Consider the following 17,484-nt stretch of genomic DNA (forward strand, 5'->3'; position numbering starts at 1 on the left):
TATCTTCAAAAATATCACATCAAACCAAACCATTACTTTTTTTTTATTTTTATATTCAAAACATCACATTAATATATATATATTACATCAAATAGCTATTCAAATTCAACTTTTTACTATTCAAAAATCCAAACCGAAAATTTCAAACCCACAAACAATCGATTGTTAATTAGTTTGGTCCATCTTGTAATCAATACTCCGATAATTATGTATATACATTTTGGATATAGTGATGATTGTAGCAATCAAATTAACTTGTTCGTACTTATTTTTTTCAAATCATCACTAAATGTCACCGTTCATATGTCGCTAACGACAAAATAGTAATCCACTTTGTCTCCGAACAAGATTTTAGTAGTTATCAAAATAAACATTCAATGGTTAGTTTGGTTCATCATGTAATAAATATCTTGAGAATTATATATATTCGGTTTGGATACGGTGATGATTATAGCAATTAGATTAACACCGTCCATACATATTAATTATTGTTAAATCATCAACAAATATTACCGTGCATATAATTCTAATGACAAAATTATAATCCATTGTGTCTTGGAATGAAATTCTAATAGTTATTAGAAGAAACATTGACTTCTTAGTTTGGTTCATCTTGTAATCAATGTCTCGATAATTATATATGTTCGGTTTAGATATAGTGGTGATTGCAACGATCAAATCAACACCGTTCATACTTATTAATTATTGTTAGATCATCAATAAATGTTACCGTGCACATGTCGCTAACGACAAAATTGTATCCTCTGTGTCTCCGAATAAAATTCTAGTAGTTATAAGAAGAATCATTCAGTTGTTAGTTTGGTCCATCTTGTAATCAATGTCTCGATATTTATATATGTTTGATCTAGATACGGATGGTGGTTGTAGCATGCAGATTAACACCGTTCATACTTATTAATTATTATTATTAGATCATCAATAAATGTTACCGTGCATATTTCGCTAACGACAATATTGCAATCTCGAGCTATAAGTATTAACAACATTGGCACAAATATATACAACTTCATTGAAGTTGCAACAAGTACATGTCTAGGTATATAAAGTATCCATGTTTTGCCATATATTTCACATGCACAACCCCTTTTTCTAGGGTTTTCTTAAAAATTAAATAATGATTTTATTGAAGTGAAAATAATTTTTTGATATGATATTTTAAATTAAAAAATATATATATAATATGTAATATTCTTAAGAAAAAAGAAATATTAGATGGAAAGAAAATACACAAGTTCACACAAGCTTAGTTTTGAACATGGTTGAAATATTGTTTTAATATTATTTTTAATAATTTAAATTTCAATTCAATATATATATATATATGTATCATTTCAATGTTGTAACTTTGGCAAGAATATATATATATGTATATATATATATATATATGAATGTAACACACCTCAATTATAATAAACCTTAATGGCATACACAGATAAGGTTTGTTTGGTTTCAATTTGTGCGAATGTTTGATTTGAGTTTGTGTGATTTTTGTATATATATGTATGATAATAAATATTAGCTTCAATTATCATTATTATTTAAATATTCTTTATGAAAAATTATAAAATATCTTCCTCTCTAAAAGGGCATTATACTAATAACAAATAAATAAACAAAAAATCGAAGGCAGGGAAATTGACACCATGAATAAATAGAGAAAACAAGCAAACTGATTAAGGCCTTCAAGTTGAGTGAGCTCGATTCGAGATCTTGCCCACAAATTACATAATGCAAAATAAACGAAAACCATTGTCTGATCAACGATCCATAATCAAAAACTGAAAATTAAAATTACTTGAAGCCATTTTTTGAAAACCCTAAAACTGAAACAGAAATAAACTGCAGATGGTGGTGGTGGTGGTGGTGGTGGTGGTGGTGGTGATGGTGATGGCGACGGCGACGGCAACGGTGACGATATGACTTCAGATATCGTTAGCAAACTCAAAACCCTGATTCAAAAAAGCCACCTTGATCTTCGCAATCAAGCTTAGCAAGTTGTCATCACTGTCTTCTCCCACCTGCTCATACATATACATACACACATACATATATATATATATATATAATCATTTGTAAGAAAGGTAGGCTAAGGTAAGGCAAGGTTATTACTTATTACAAGATCACTTACATGAAAGCTGAAATTGAGGAGATAACAGTTGTAAGCAGCAGCATTAACAAAAGTAGAAGCAAGTCTGTTCTTGACAGAGACAGAAAGGGAGAGAGAGTCGATTGCCATCGCAACAGCAATTTCAGTGCTCTCAGTTCTGTTCGATATCATTCTGACAGCATAGCGCCCTCCTTCCCAAACTCGAATTCCGACAATCTGCAATCCAATCAAATCATTTGTCAATCGAAAACCCTCATTATTTAATTAATCGATGCATGTTTAATTAACCAAACCTTAACGATCCTCTGCATAATGGAGTCCACCTCCTCATCACTTTCCTCACCAGATTCCTCGTTATCGCCTGCAGAAGAATCAGACTTCAACGACAAAGATGAATTCTCGCGGACATCGTCGATGCCGGAACGCAGGCTGTTGATCCGATCGTTCAAATCCTTCGCGTATTGCTCAGCCTCCTTGATTATCTTCTCTGTGTCCGCCTGCAAAAAAAAAACAGCAACAGAAATCGCCATTAACGTAATCGATTTGATTTTCTCACAGATCCAAATACAGAAAGTAGGAATACATTAAGACAACATATATACATACATACAGACCTGTGTGAACTTAGGAACCACAGATCTCGAATCCATCACCTTCTCGTCCAGTCTCTCTTTCCTCTTCTCCCCCGAAACCAACGGTGGGGATTGATTCTCCGCCGGGGTCTCCTTCTTCGGGCTCGCTGCAACAGTTTTCGCCGGAGACTTGTCGACGGCGGCCGGAGACTTGTCGGCGGCTGCCGGAGTCTTTGCAACCTCGGTTTTTCCCAACGCCTTGCCGTCCATATTTCCTGTCGCAGAAATCAAAAAGCACAGTCGATGGAAATGGCGATTAGATGATACCCTAAAATCAGGGCGAGGGGGTATTTATATACGGCAGGGATATGTACTGCGGTTCCTTTCCCTACGGTTACTGCGTGCCAGCTTTGCAGTGTAATTATTACCTTTCTTTATTGTCGATTTGGTGTCAGAAAATTTATGAATTTACTCAGTTGGTAATTTAGTTGAATCCTAATAATTATTACATTTAATTTGTGCGCTGCGTGTTTGGTGTGACACTGTAATTTAATTTGTTACCTACAATGAAATCTTATTTAGAAAATTCAAATTGGAGCTCAATTTAAATTTAACGTTAGGGAAATGTTGTAAATAAATATAAAAATAAAACTATTTGTAATGTATAGAGAAATCTACATATTTTCAAAAAATAATTTGTTTTTTATAATAAGAAATATATATATATATATGTATTTATCAAATGGACGAAAATAGTACTATATTGTTTAATCCAATTGAAATTTACGATTAAAAAAAAATAAAAATCATTACATTTCATTTGTATTGTTACTTAAAATAGGCACACGTGAATTATACATGTGCACATACACGTGAACCTCCATGCTGTATTTTTTGCTTACCATAAATAGGATGGTCAAAAGAATATTGACAACAAGTGATGGAAAATGTGAATTCATTTGTATTATTATTATTATATTTCTCAGTTTTAGTCATATATATTTATTTGATTTTTGCATCGTGAATTTAGATATATTAGTATTTTATAAAAATAGTGTAATTAGAAAACGATTTTTCTTTAAATTCATTTATTTTTTAATGGTATTGTTTGTAATATTATGTAAAGTATAGGGATATTCTTTTATTTAAATAAAAAATATTTTTACTAAAAAAAATGAATATATTTGAGTTAGACAAATGAAAATGACAAAATAATTACATATGACTCGGACGGATGGATTTTATTTGTTTTGAGAAAATAAATACATTTATGATCAATAAATTTCATACAAAATTTCTGATGCGACGTGTCGTGCGCGCATATACAAAAATAGTAGTTATAAATATTACAAGAAATGTTTTGGCGGATCACTTTATCCTATAATCAATATCTCGATAATTATATACATACTATTTATGTATGATGAGAATCGAAGCAATTAAATCCAAATCGAATTGCGCGAATTTAGAGACTAGTAGTTGTACTAGAAACATTCGGTTGGATCACATTGTCGTATTATAATCAATGTCCCGACAATTATATACATATGATTTGGATACGGTGATGATCGTTGCAATCGAATTAGTGTCGTATTTATTAATTGTCGTTAGATCATTAATAAAATGTAGGGCTATATATTTAATTGAGGAAGAAATAATACTATAATATCAAATTTAACCTTAATAGAACAACTATAAAAAAATGTTTAATCAATTTTATTTCCTGTTGTAATATTTCATTGTAAGATATAATGAATTTGTTCACTTAATATTTTTTAGACAATGCATTTTTCATAAATGTCACTTAAGAAATACAATATATATACTTTATTCATTTACAAAAAATCAATAATTCATTATGAAATATTACTTTTTTATATTATCAACACAATTCATTACAAAAATATTTACTTGTTATCACATATCAAATTGAAATATAATAGTACTATAAATTAATACTTTATTAAATTATATTCCCTTGCCTCCATATTAAAAATATTCTTATATTTCTATAATTTTTTTTTTTTACAAATGTCCTTCTATTAATATTATAAGATACTAATGTAAGTATTTTTGCAATTTCTTCTTAATTTGTACTATGTTTTGATATAATAATTAATATTCAAATATCAACATCAAAAAATAAATGGAATTTTAGAGCCGGACCGAAGTAGTAATTAAATTGTCTTAGTAATAATAATAATAATAATAATAATAATAATAATAATAATAATAATAATAATAGCACTTGCCAAATAGGATATACGGTAAGTAAAAATGCAAAATATATATGTACGGTTAGTAAAATTGTTTAATTTTTTTATTTTATTTTAATGAAAAACACTCAAAAAAGTCTTACAGGGTAATCCAAATTGGAAATAAAATTTTGAAAATAAAATAAAATAATTATTATTGTTGACTCTTTGAAGGACGTTTGATTTATAGTAGAGCATAAATAACGTGAAGTATAGTACAATGCATATGCAAATGCAATTACATGTTTTTAAATTAATTTGCATACCATAAATTAAATGAGATATGATGCAAAATGTGAATTATTCCTCATAAAAGGTTTTTTGGATTAATATGTTTCATCTCATAATATAATTTCAATCCAACATGTCCACAAAATGTCCCGAAAATTAAATAAATATATATTGTTTGGATAACACTAATATTTAAATAAGAATAAAATAGGAAATATTATCAAGAATTTCAAATACCGTGGACTATGCATGGTTTAAATTAATATAATAGTGTTTGGAAAACAACTTGATTATTCACCTAATCTATTTTTTTGGGTGACACGATTTCTTATAAATATTACTATGTATATAAAATATTATATTTTATTCATTTCAAAACAAACAGTCTCGATTTGTCATTTTCGTTCATTTCAAAATAATACACTATGATAATACATTTTGGATTTGTTCGTTTGAAGAATTTTATCAAAATTCTACTATTCATCCAAAAATTTCTCCCCTCCCCCAAAAAAAATCAAATCAAACACCTATTTTTTATTTTTTTATATTATACTAAAAATCAATTTTACATTCAAAACATCACATCAACACCTATTTATATCACATCATACAACTATTCAAATTCAAAATTTTTACTAACCCTTTATTCACCCACAAAAAAATAATAATAATTTAATACAAAATTTTATTTTTTATATTACTAACACGATTTTTCGTATTTAACATAAAAAATACATTAATCTAAAAACACAAATTGAACATAACAAATGTTTCAAATTATTTTTAACTTATTGAATAATTTTTAACTCTTTGACAAGTCAAAACGATTATTTTAAATGTTTGGTTGAATTCTACTTCTACACAAATATTTATTTCTGAGTATTAGGTTTTGCTCAAAAGTAAAAGTAACTTTTAGGCTCCAAAATTGTATTTTCGGAAAAACCTCCAAGGGGCTTCTAGAAGAAAAAATTAATAAAAAATATAACTTTACAACCCAAAATACTATTTTATCAATAATAATAATAATAATAATAATAATAATAATAATAATAATAATAATAATAGTTAATTTAATAAGATGAAATAAAAATAAAAATAATTGATTTATACATTATATTAAATTAAAATTTAAGAGATATAAGTGAGATCTCAAATTTTAGAAATACTATTCCATCCGTCCCGCAAGAACAGCACCGTTTGGTTTTTGCACGTAAATTTTTAAATATTAGTATTATATTAGTTTATAGTAAAAAAGATAAAAATACTCTTATTAATATGATGTGTTATAAAAGTGATAATATTTATATAATATATTGTAAATTGTAAGGGTATTTATTACGTTAGGTAGGTAGTACAATTACTAAATTAAGAAATGACACCCTTGTTTTGGGACGAAGGAAATATAAAAGTTAATTATATAGTAAATAATTTAATATTTAAAAACATAAGCTATAAAATTTTATAATATTTATAGAGTAATATTTATTTAAAGTTAATTATATTATAAAGTTTTTTTATGTTTTAATTAAAACAAATTGACCTAATTAATTATATCACTAAAAAAAAATAGTATATTTGTAACGGAATTTTGTTCCTAAAGTTCAAGTAGCTAACGTAATTTCATCTTTAATTCCGTCTCTAATATCATTAATAACGAAAAAAATAAATTTAGAAACGAAAAAACCTCGTTACAAAATTAATAAAGAATATAGAAGGCAAAAGAGAAATGATTATATAAATTAGGATAGTAATGTAAATATATATATATATAAATTAATTTTTTGAAAAAAATTTATTTAATTTAAAAAATATATATCTCACTGTTAACATTTTTATTTTATTTCCTTAATTAACCTTATATTATTTCCTAACTTTTTATTATCTGTTATTTTTCTTTCTTTTCTACTTTGTGTATTCTATTATATTTTCTTCTTTGTCATGCTATTTTTTTTAAAGAAAAAAAATAGTGTAAATTTTAATAATTATTTCAATATACTTTAATTTTTATAAGATTATAACTTTAGTTTTTCAAATTAAAAGCCATTAAAGTTATTTTTTTAATTTTATTTGTAAAATATAAAAATTTATTAAAATATTATATTAATATATATATAATTTCACATAAATTTTATATTAAAAATCAATAAAATAAAATAAATATATTCAAAATATAAGTTTAATAAATTAATCAATATTTAACATAATATATACTATAAAGATTCTAAAAAATATAAAATATAAACATATTCTTAATTATCATTTCATATATAAATATGAATAGTTATTTTATCAAATATTATAACACAAACAAGTAATATATCTATCTAATTAAATCAGCTAATTAAATTAATTAACAACAATTATATCTTATTTAATAAACTATGGTGTGTTTGTTTGGGAGATTGGATTTTAACTCCACTATTCATTCCATTTTTTCTCCCTAAAAAACATTAAATCAAATATCTATTTTTAATTTTTCATATTAAACTAAAAATCAATTTTATATTCAAAATATCACGTCAACACCTATTTATATCACATCATACAACTATTCAAATTCAAAATTTTTACTATTCAAATTCCAACTCAAAATCCAAACTCCCCAAACAAACACACTCTAAGAGTTAATATTTATGTGTTCATAACTTACATATGGTTTGTATTGTATTAACCTGGTCCTGTCTTCGGCTGGGGCAAGAGGAACACATGCGTAGGACCAATATGAACAATGGTTTATCAATGGTTTATTTTATATTTACGTAATATATATTAATATAAAATAAAGTTATTTTCAATTTGTAAAAGATTGTTTTTGTTAAAATAAGACACATATTATAGTAAATTGATAAATCATGTGTGATATAATTGTACCATAAATATGGGTTTTATAAATTCCAAGCATCATGTGAGAATATTTTACAAAAAATCAAAAAGTGTATTATTATTCATAATCAAGATAAGTCTATAAATAACATGACATACAGATTCGATAGACTCGAATCATAACAACCTATAGATAAAAATCAATCAAAACAACAAAATTTAATCTAAAACTTAATAACTAAAATATCTCTAATATCCCCTCAAATTCAACTGAATCATATCAAGGAAGATAGAAGATGTCGTAGTTACAATCATCTATCATATCAGAATCATAAGGAATGCTTTCAACTAAATTAGAGTCGGAAACAAAGAGACTCTAAACAAAGTCAGAAACGACAGAATTTTCACCGGAGTCGAAAAACAATTGATTCAGAAACAATGAGACTTTTAATAGAGTTGGAAACAAACTCTTACTCTCAACGCAATCAGAAGCAGAGCTCTTTACTGAATCACAACAAACGACGGGCCAAACTCAGACACAAAATTGACAAACAATAAATTTGACGGACAATCAATTGCCGACGGATCTCAAAATCAGAAGACCTCTGTTGACACCATAAAATCAAAAATAAAAATAATAAAAAGAATCTCAAATTTGAGAGACCTCATGGTACATTTCAGATTGAATGTACTCGGAGAAGCGTGTGCTAATAGGTTGTATCTATTCAAGTAAAAAAAAAAAAAAAAGTAAACTCCGATACCATGTAAGAATATTTTACAGAAAATCAAAAATTGTATTATTATTCATAATGAAGATAGACACAATATACAGGCTCGATAGATTCTAATTATAACAACCTATAAATAAAATCAAATCCAAAGCAATTAAATATAATCTAAAAATAAATAACTAAAATATCTCTAACAACTGTTGTTCTAAAAGGTAAAATTTGAGGCTTATTTGACATATTTTTATTAAATATGATTAATGATTTAAATATGTGATTTTGTTAAAATATACTATTGCGTTACATTTCAGTTTTAGGCTTGGATCAGGTTTGATGAGCTCAGCCCAAGTTGTTATCTTATGGGCTAGACCTATATATATATATATATATGTATATATACTATATACAAGTTATCATCATTATCATGTCACATTGAACTTTCATTAACATATTTACTCACTTCTCTTATCACTCACACCATTCATTGTTGTAATTCTTTCACTCTAATTTTAGCGGCAGGTTACTTGTTCAATTAGTTGTGAATCAATGACATATTAATTGTTGTTGGTGTACAAAACTAGAGAAAGCGCTAGTGGTGATGGTTGAGACACAATTTTGTCACTTATGGTTGTATTAATATAATTTTGTTATTATTTTATGTGTATAATATGTATTGCCTTGGCTACCAAGTGTTCATTAGAACACTGTGTTTTACTATGTTAATTCATACGTCGATTGTATACTTTGATCTTTTGTGATCTAAGATATTTAATAATTACAAAACTTTCTTTATACATCAGTTTATTTGAACAAAACTTGATCGATGTGTAGGATTGTCTCCCTAGTCATTCTTCATAAATGTGTGTTCTATATTTTATATATTGATTTGTAATTTAAAGTCTTTGTATTGTAGGAACAGCTGAAAAATCTCATAAGTTTTTACTATTTTTATTAAGAAAATATCTAGAGCTTCGTATCAAATTAATTAGTGATACGATAAGTTGTCCTTCATTCTTTTAAACAAGTGGGAGCTCCCGACATGTATTTTCATATAGGACAACAATTAATACTCCATTCTCGAGATCATATGCATCTTGAAACCCATGATTTTTATATCATGTTAAAAAAAGTTTCAACGTTCAATTTTAAAATCAATTGGTGATAAGTAAATTTGTTCTTCACCTTTATAAACAAATGAGACCTCCCAATATTTATTGATGTGGGACAATACTTAACACTTTCGGTATTTTTGGTTTGTTTGTTCTCTACATTCTATGTGATTTCTTTCTCGCTATAATGTACTAGTTGATCCACTAAGTATACCAATATCTGACCATTGTTACCCAATGTTTGTTGGTATTTTATTTTTTCTCCGTATGTAAAGTTTTTTTCTACTTTATTATTGTCTTTGCTTCTAACATAAAGCTCAATTTCCATTAGGTATATTTAACACTGACAACACTATTTTAATATATATTCAAATGCAGGGAATTTTAGTCGAAGATTTAGATGTAAGGAAATATGGTGAGCGATCAGATATAGTAAAAGTTTGTAGTTGTAGACCCTGAATCGTTTATCATAATTATATTTATACTCTTTAGCTGCTGAGTGTTCAGGTCGAACACAAGGATTTTAAGTCGCAAATTTAAATCAAGTATTGATATCATGAAAACGGCGAAAAAGCAGTAAAGAGACTCGCTCCTTGATCTAAAACTACAGAAAGTTGGAACACTAAAGAAAGTGGTAAAGGTGCGCGACGATGAGCAGGGCGGTGGTGAGCGGGATTGGTGTCAGTGATGGGCGACCGAGAGGGACATGAACCAAGCGGTACAGTATATCTATATATTTTGAGCGGTAGAGGGTGATAGAGAGGTGCTCTGTCTTAACTGTGCATTACTCAATGGCTAGATTTTCCTGGATCAAATGAACGACTGATGCTGGTGTTTAATCAAAACATATATGTATAATACGAAAGTGGTGGGAGGGAGTAATGTAAGTATATAAACCAAATTATAAAGAACTTTTATCATTGGTACTTGACCTTAAGGTATTTACAACAAGACTTCAATGACGCCCAGAATCAGAACATTATAAGAAAGAAACCCTATTGTCACTAGGAATTTCTGTGACCCAATAGACCACCCCGCCTATACCCCATTAACTTTCCCAATTTATATTTCATTAGTGGTTTTACCCTTCTGTTACCTCTTTTTAATCAAAATTGAATTTAGACCAGTAATCAAGCAGGTCGACAAGGCTCCCGCGTACTTAACTACATCCAACTACCTTGAACTTGTTTGTGACAAAAAGACAAGGCTTGGATAATCAATTTTTCTGCGTTCTTTCTCAGCGACTTAAAGCTTTTCACAACTAAGGTTTATATAAATTTGAAAATGTGGAAGAAGTGATGACGAAGAATAAATGATATTTCATTACTTACTACCAAAGTAGGAAAGTTCTAGTTCTACAAAAGTTGTAACTAAAGTTGTAAACATATATGATGTCTTCGTTGGTGAGCGGATGCGGTGGTTGCTTGCTTTTTATGCCTTAGCTTTTCTGGACCCAAATCACCGCTTAAAATGGCAAAAATTGTTAATAATCTCAACAAACCAATTCTAAACTGTGAGATAGATCAATAAAGTATGCCATAATTCAGATATTGTGATAGTCTTTATACAAAAATTCAAGTAATACAAAGTTTTGTTAAGTAGAGAATATGCTCATATTTGGTATCATCAAACACTATAACTTTTGTTGCTAGAAAGGCTAGTAAGTCTAATGCTAATAATTTAGATTTGAAGTGCATTTATTGTGATCGTTCTGCATATTTAGTTGAAAAGTATTTTCAATTAATTGGTTATCCAAATAAAAAATAAAATATAAGGCATAATTATTTTTTAAAACATATAGTTGATAATAGAGATGTTAATGATTCTACTACTATATCTATAAATAATTTTGGTGCTATAAATCTTGTGACTTCTAGTATAACTTTATTACTAACACCAAATATTTGTGAACATCTTATCAAGTTACTGCATAAGAAAAAAAAAATGAAAGTTATGGATTGTAAGTGGATTGATAAGATTAAGTATAATTCTAATAGGACTATAGAGCAATAAAATTTGCCTCGTTATCAAATGTTACAGTCATAGTCATAGGGAGATGTTGGATTTTCATAAGTCTTTCTCCCTTATAATAAAGATGGTTACTTTTTGATTTGTCTTATCTCTAGTTGTCAGTCGTAGTTGAAAATATTTTCAATTTAATACTAACAATTCACTCCTCCATAATGACCTTAGTGAGACTATAAATATGAGACATCACAAGAGTACCTAGATCTTTTTTAAAACAAAATGTTTATGTTCAAGATGTCTCTTCATAGGCAAAAATAAGAGCTTAGACAATAGATGGAAAAGTTTAAACTTGCTATGGCCTATGCCTAAATTCGATTATGTGCTATCAATGTGTAATTATTTTTTTTGTTTATTAAGAATACAATTGAGATTATTATAATTGTTCTTATTTATGTAATGATATCTTTGTATCTAAAAATGATGTTAAAAGAATGTTGAAATTTAAAAAAAAAATTTGCATGAAAATTTTAAACTAAAAAGGTTAGGAACCATACATTATATTCTTGACATTAATTGAACTAAATGTGAATTTAGTGTTTTATTTTCTCAAAGAAAATATATTTTTAAATTCCTTCATGAGTTTGAAGTTCTAGGCTATAACACCGCCCTTATTCCTGTGGAACAACATATATAGTTTGACAATACAGTTAAATAGTTTGATCACATACTTGATGATACGGTCTCGTATATAAAATTTATTAAGAAGCTGATTTACCTGATGATGCACATCCTGATATTGCCTTTATCATATAAATTATCGGTCAGCTTTTGCACAAACCCAAGAAATCTCATCTATGTGTTACTATAAATGTATTGAAATATTTCAAATATTCTCAAGTACAAGTTTTGTTACTCTCTAGCTATGAGAACTTACATCTATTTGCTTATTGTGATTTTGATTGAGATTCGTTCCATATTTTCATAAAATATATTACATAATTTTATTTATTTTCTTGGGGATTCATTGGTTTCTTTTAAAATCAAGAAACAATCTAGTGTATTGGGATCGTTGACATAGATGGAGTATAGGACAATGCCAACAAGTTGTGCTCAAATTGTTTGGATTTGAATTTTACTCCTAACTCACTTGTTGATTTTTTGTTGTGATAATACAGTTGCTCATTTAAATTGATTCAAATTTTTGTTCCATGAAGGAACCTAGGACATTGAGGTTAATTATTGCTTGATTGGAAATTATATCATAAAGTATATTCAGATTAGAAAAATCCTCAAAATAGAAATTAAAGATCCAAATTAGTTCACAACGGATTTTGTGATTCTTCGATCTGTCTTTTTCTTGCGCGGGGCAACAACTAATGATCGAGAGAAAATCGAAATATCTTTAGCGACTTTATAATTGGACGTTGTTGGGACTTAAGTAAGAGTGTGAGTGGTAGTGTGACTATGTGTGCATTTGTACAAAAATATATATATATAAAAGAGGATGAAGACGAAGAGACTTAGAATTGACAAGCAAAAGCACTTGGAGGCATAACCATGGTTAATATGATAGAGTCAAATTTAACCATGGTTAATGCTTGTCATGTTATATTATTATTATTATTATTATTATTATTATTATTATGTTAACATATAATATGTACTAAAATAAATAATAATATATATTGTGTGAACTATTCTAATATATGGTTAGTTTATATATTGCATTGTATTATATTAACATAAATTATATGATATTTATATGTATTATTTTATCATATGTTAAAATAAAAAATAATATTTCCTCCGTCTCAGCTAATTTGTTCACTTTAGTTAGGGCATGGAGTTTTAGGTATTATGTATTTATTAAGTAATTAAGAAATGTATTAGTAAAAATAATTATGATATAATAAAAATAATTATTGATTAAAAGTAAGATGACTAAATAGTTAAATTAAAATAAAAAATATAAATTATGAATTTTAAAATATGATTAAAGTGTATAATTATATTTCTAAAAAAAATAACAAATTATATCGGACGGACCGAAATAGAAAGAGTGAACAAATTATGTGGAACAGAAGGAGTATATGCTGCGTAAATTATTTATCATTTGTTATCAATTTATATTTAACAATTTTTTTATTATATTAACATAAATTGTACACACTAATGATTAATTGTCTTTCTTTTACATTATAGAAATAATGATAATATTAAGTTACTCACCACCGAATTGTCTTAGATTCAATATTTTATATACCCCTTCCGTCCCCGCATTATTAGAAATAATGTTGATAATTGTAGAAATTTATCACAAATTTTAATTTGCAAGCAATTTTGTAACTGATTTATATCACAATTTCTTGCTTTGATTGTTCCGTTGGTAATATTTATAAAAAAAAAAACCTTAACAATTTAAAATAGCAAAATTTCTAAAATATTTATGTTATGTGTTTTTTGATTATTTCTTCATAAATATTATCCCAAATTTTTTCATGACTCATTTAAGTTGCAACATAAATAAAAAAATATTTTAAAATATTATAAATATTGTCATAATATAATTACTTTAACCTTTTCAAGATACAACATAAATAACAAAAATCCATTACTCAAACCAACTTATATGCTTAGTTACTTAACATAAAACACAATCTCCACCAAATTAACAAAGAATATATATAAGCATGCTTAATAATCATATATTAAGACATCCTCTTGTTGGCTTTTAATTTCTCCAAATATATAAAAATTAATATATGCTTTACAACATCATGTGTAACAAAAAGAAGAAAAGGATGACAACAAAAAATAAATTTTAGCAACAGTCCAATTCAAAACCCTCCAAATCTAAAATCGGAGAAGATCTGCAGAATAGGAAAACAGTTATGCAGACAAATAGCATCGGCCGTCAATATTAGGGATTGATACAACAATCAATTTCCAACTCAAACCAAACCACCACCAAAGACGATAAAATCGACATTAGACAATGATATTCATATTAGAAAAATCCTAAAAATGGAAATTAAAGATCCAAATGAGCTCACATTGAATTTGGTGGTTCTTCGATCTGTCTCTTTTTTGCGCGGCGCAACAACTAACGATCGAGAGAAGATCGAAATGCTCTTGGTGACTTCATAATTATACATCGTTGAGGCTTAAGCAAGAGTGTTAGTGGTGGTGTGACTATGTGTGTATTTGTATATATATATATATAGAGGAAAATGAAGACAAGGAGATTCGATAAAAACAAATAAAAATACTTGCCGGCATAACCATGGTTAATATGATAGGGTTAAATTTAACCATGGTTAATGCTTGTCATGTTGTATTATTATTATTATTATTATTGTGTTAACATATGATATGCATTAAAATTAACAATAATATCTGTTGTGAAAACTATTTTAATATATTGTTAATTTATATATTGCGTTGTATTATATTAATATAAATTGTATAATGTTTATCTGTTTTAAACTAACATATGATATATGTAAAATCACTAATAGTATATATTGCTTAGATTATTTATAATGTATTATCAATTTATATATAACAATATATTTATTATGTTAATATAAATTTGCCGGCGTAACCATGATTAATATGACATGGTTAAATTTAACTATGGTTAATGCTTGTCATGTATTATTATTGTTGTTGTTGTTGTTGTGTTAACATATACAATATGTATTAAAATATATGATAATATGTGTTGTGTGAATTATTATAATATATTGTTAGTTCATTTATTGCATTGTATTATATTAACATAAACTATATCATATTTATCTGTATTTATTATACTAACATATGATATATGTTAAAATCAATAATAATATATGTTATGTAAATTATTTATCATGTATTATCAATTTATATATAACAATTTTTTTATTATATTAATATAAATTATACACCATAATGGCTAATTGTCTTTGTTTAACATATATAAAAAAAATCGTAGTATTAAATTACTCAATAACATTATTGTCTTAGATTCAATATTTTATATAATCCTTCCATTTCCGGACTATTAGAAAAAAAGTTGATATTTGCGAAAAATTATTGTAGATTTTAATTCACGATAATTAAAAATCACGAAGAACAATTTCTATCACAACTTTTTGAATTGACTATACCGTGAGAAATATTTGTAGAAAAAGTTACTAGTTCCTTCGCGCAGGGTTTGAATTAAAGTAACTTTTCGTGACTATTTAAATTAGCAACTTATGTAACAAAAATTGTCCAAGACATTTCTATTATGCGTCTTTTAAGTATTTCATCACAAATATTGTCACGAAATTTGTTCTACCTAATTTTAGTTGCAAACAAATAACAAAAATATTTGTAAAAATTTTAAATTATTACAAATATGTCATAGTATATTTTTCGAAACTTTTAAAGTCATAGCATAGTAACAGAAATATTCACAACTTTAATTATCATTCGAAACTATTTAAAGTAACAATGAAGTAACAAAATCATCTTCAATATCTTAGATATTTCAAAATCCTAATTCCACATTCTTTTTTATATTGAAAATAAAAAAATAAAAAATAGTAACTCTTTACATTTACATTTATTTTGTAACTTATTGACACGAAAATGTCACAATTTAAAAAAAAAAAAAAAATCATGATATTTTGTTGCAACTTTTGTTGTTATATAAAGTCACATAAGTATCTATATCATGGTATTATTTTGTAGTCAAAGAAATGCCATCAATTTACAAAAAGTCACCAACAATATTCCACAAAAATGATTCTATATATTTTTTTTATGACTTGAATAAAAATTCATCAATTTGTATTAAGATCGTATCTTTAGCCTAATATTTTGATAGTGTCCGATAAAATATTCAAGTTACTATAGATATAAAAATTTAAGAATATTATGATTTGCAAGTTAAAAAATATATAAGTAAAAATAATTATAAATTAAATTAAATTAACTAATAATTTAATGTAAAAATTAAAAAAATATATGTTATAAGATTTAAAATGTTATTAAGGTTTATAATCTTTTTCCAAATATAAAATAAAAAATAAATAAAGACAACTTATATTAGACACAACTAAATGAAAATAGACACTGTACATAAGACTGATGGAGTATTAGGCAAATTATTTCAACAAATTATTTCAACATATATATATATATCATATAAAAATGATCACTCCCGTTAATATATGATTGAATTTTGATTATATTGGGACAAAAATATGAATTTTGATTATATTAAAACAAAAATTGATAAGATTTTTATATTTGATTTTGGTTATATTGAAACAAAAAAGATTTTTTTTTCTCAATTATGTAATCAAAATTGAATCCACCGTTATATAAACTCCCGCTTTGCACAGATCCCCCCTCTTTACAAAACGTATTGGGCCAGAAGTCAGGCCCAATAAGTCCAACCTACTAAAGTTAAAAATGACAGGTAGATATTTTTTATTTTATCCTTTTATTTTTTAAAATATAATAATATTTTTTAATATAAATTTTCTGATTTATAATTATTTTAATTTTAATATATAATTATTTTATTATAATATAATTATTTTACTAATACAATTTTTTAATTATTTATCAATTATATTTTTCTAAATTATCGTATTTGTATTTACAGTAAAATGGATATTTTTCGGGAGAGAATAA

The 17,484-nt window shown here is 26.3% G+C and overlaps 1 protein-coding gene across 1 annotated transcript; it reads right to left on the bottom strand.

The window, feature by feature from the left end:
* Positions 1-1,706: 1,706 nt before the first annotated feature.
* Positions 1,707-2,992, bottom strand: LOC127244338 (transcription factor SCREAM2-like). Its single transcript, XM_051264824.1, has 4 exons — positions 2,743-2,992; positions 2,422-2,625; positions 2,150-2,344; positions 1,707-2,039 (listed from the first exon to the last, which is right to left on the bottom strand). Exons 1-4 carry the CDS (start codon positions 2,968-2,970, stop codon positions 1,944-1,946), a joined length of 723 nt encoding a protein of 240 aa, XP_051120781.1. The 5' UTR covers positions 2,971-2,992; the 3' UTR covers positions 1,707-1,943.
* Positions 2,993-17,484: the final 14,492 nt, after the last annotated feature.

Source organism: Andrographis paniculata, unplaced genomic scaffold, assembly GCF_009805555.1.
Source record: "Andrographis paniculata isolate CXL003 unplaced genomic scaffold, ASM980555v1 Contig9END, whole genome shotgun sequence".
In the NCBI taxonomy this organism is placed as follows: Eukaryota; Viridiplantae; Streptophyta; class Magnoliopsida; order Lamiales; family Acanthaceae; genus Andrographis; species Andrographis paniculata.

Coding starts and splice junctions, on each gene's coding strand:
- LOC127244338 (XM_051264824.1), bottom strand. CDS start 2,970: ATGGACGGCAAGGCGTTGGGAAAAACCGAGGTTGCAAAGACTCCGGCA. Junction 2,345..2,421: donor TTATGCAGAGGATCGTTAAG/GTTTGGTTAATT, acceptor ATTGGATTGCAG/ATTGTCGGAATTCGAGTTTG. Junction 2,040..2,149: donor TCCTCAATTTCAGCTTTCAT/GTAAGTGATCTT, acceptor ATGTATGAGCAG/GTGGGAGAAGACAGTGATGA.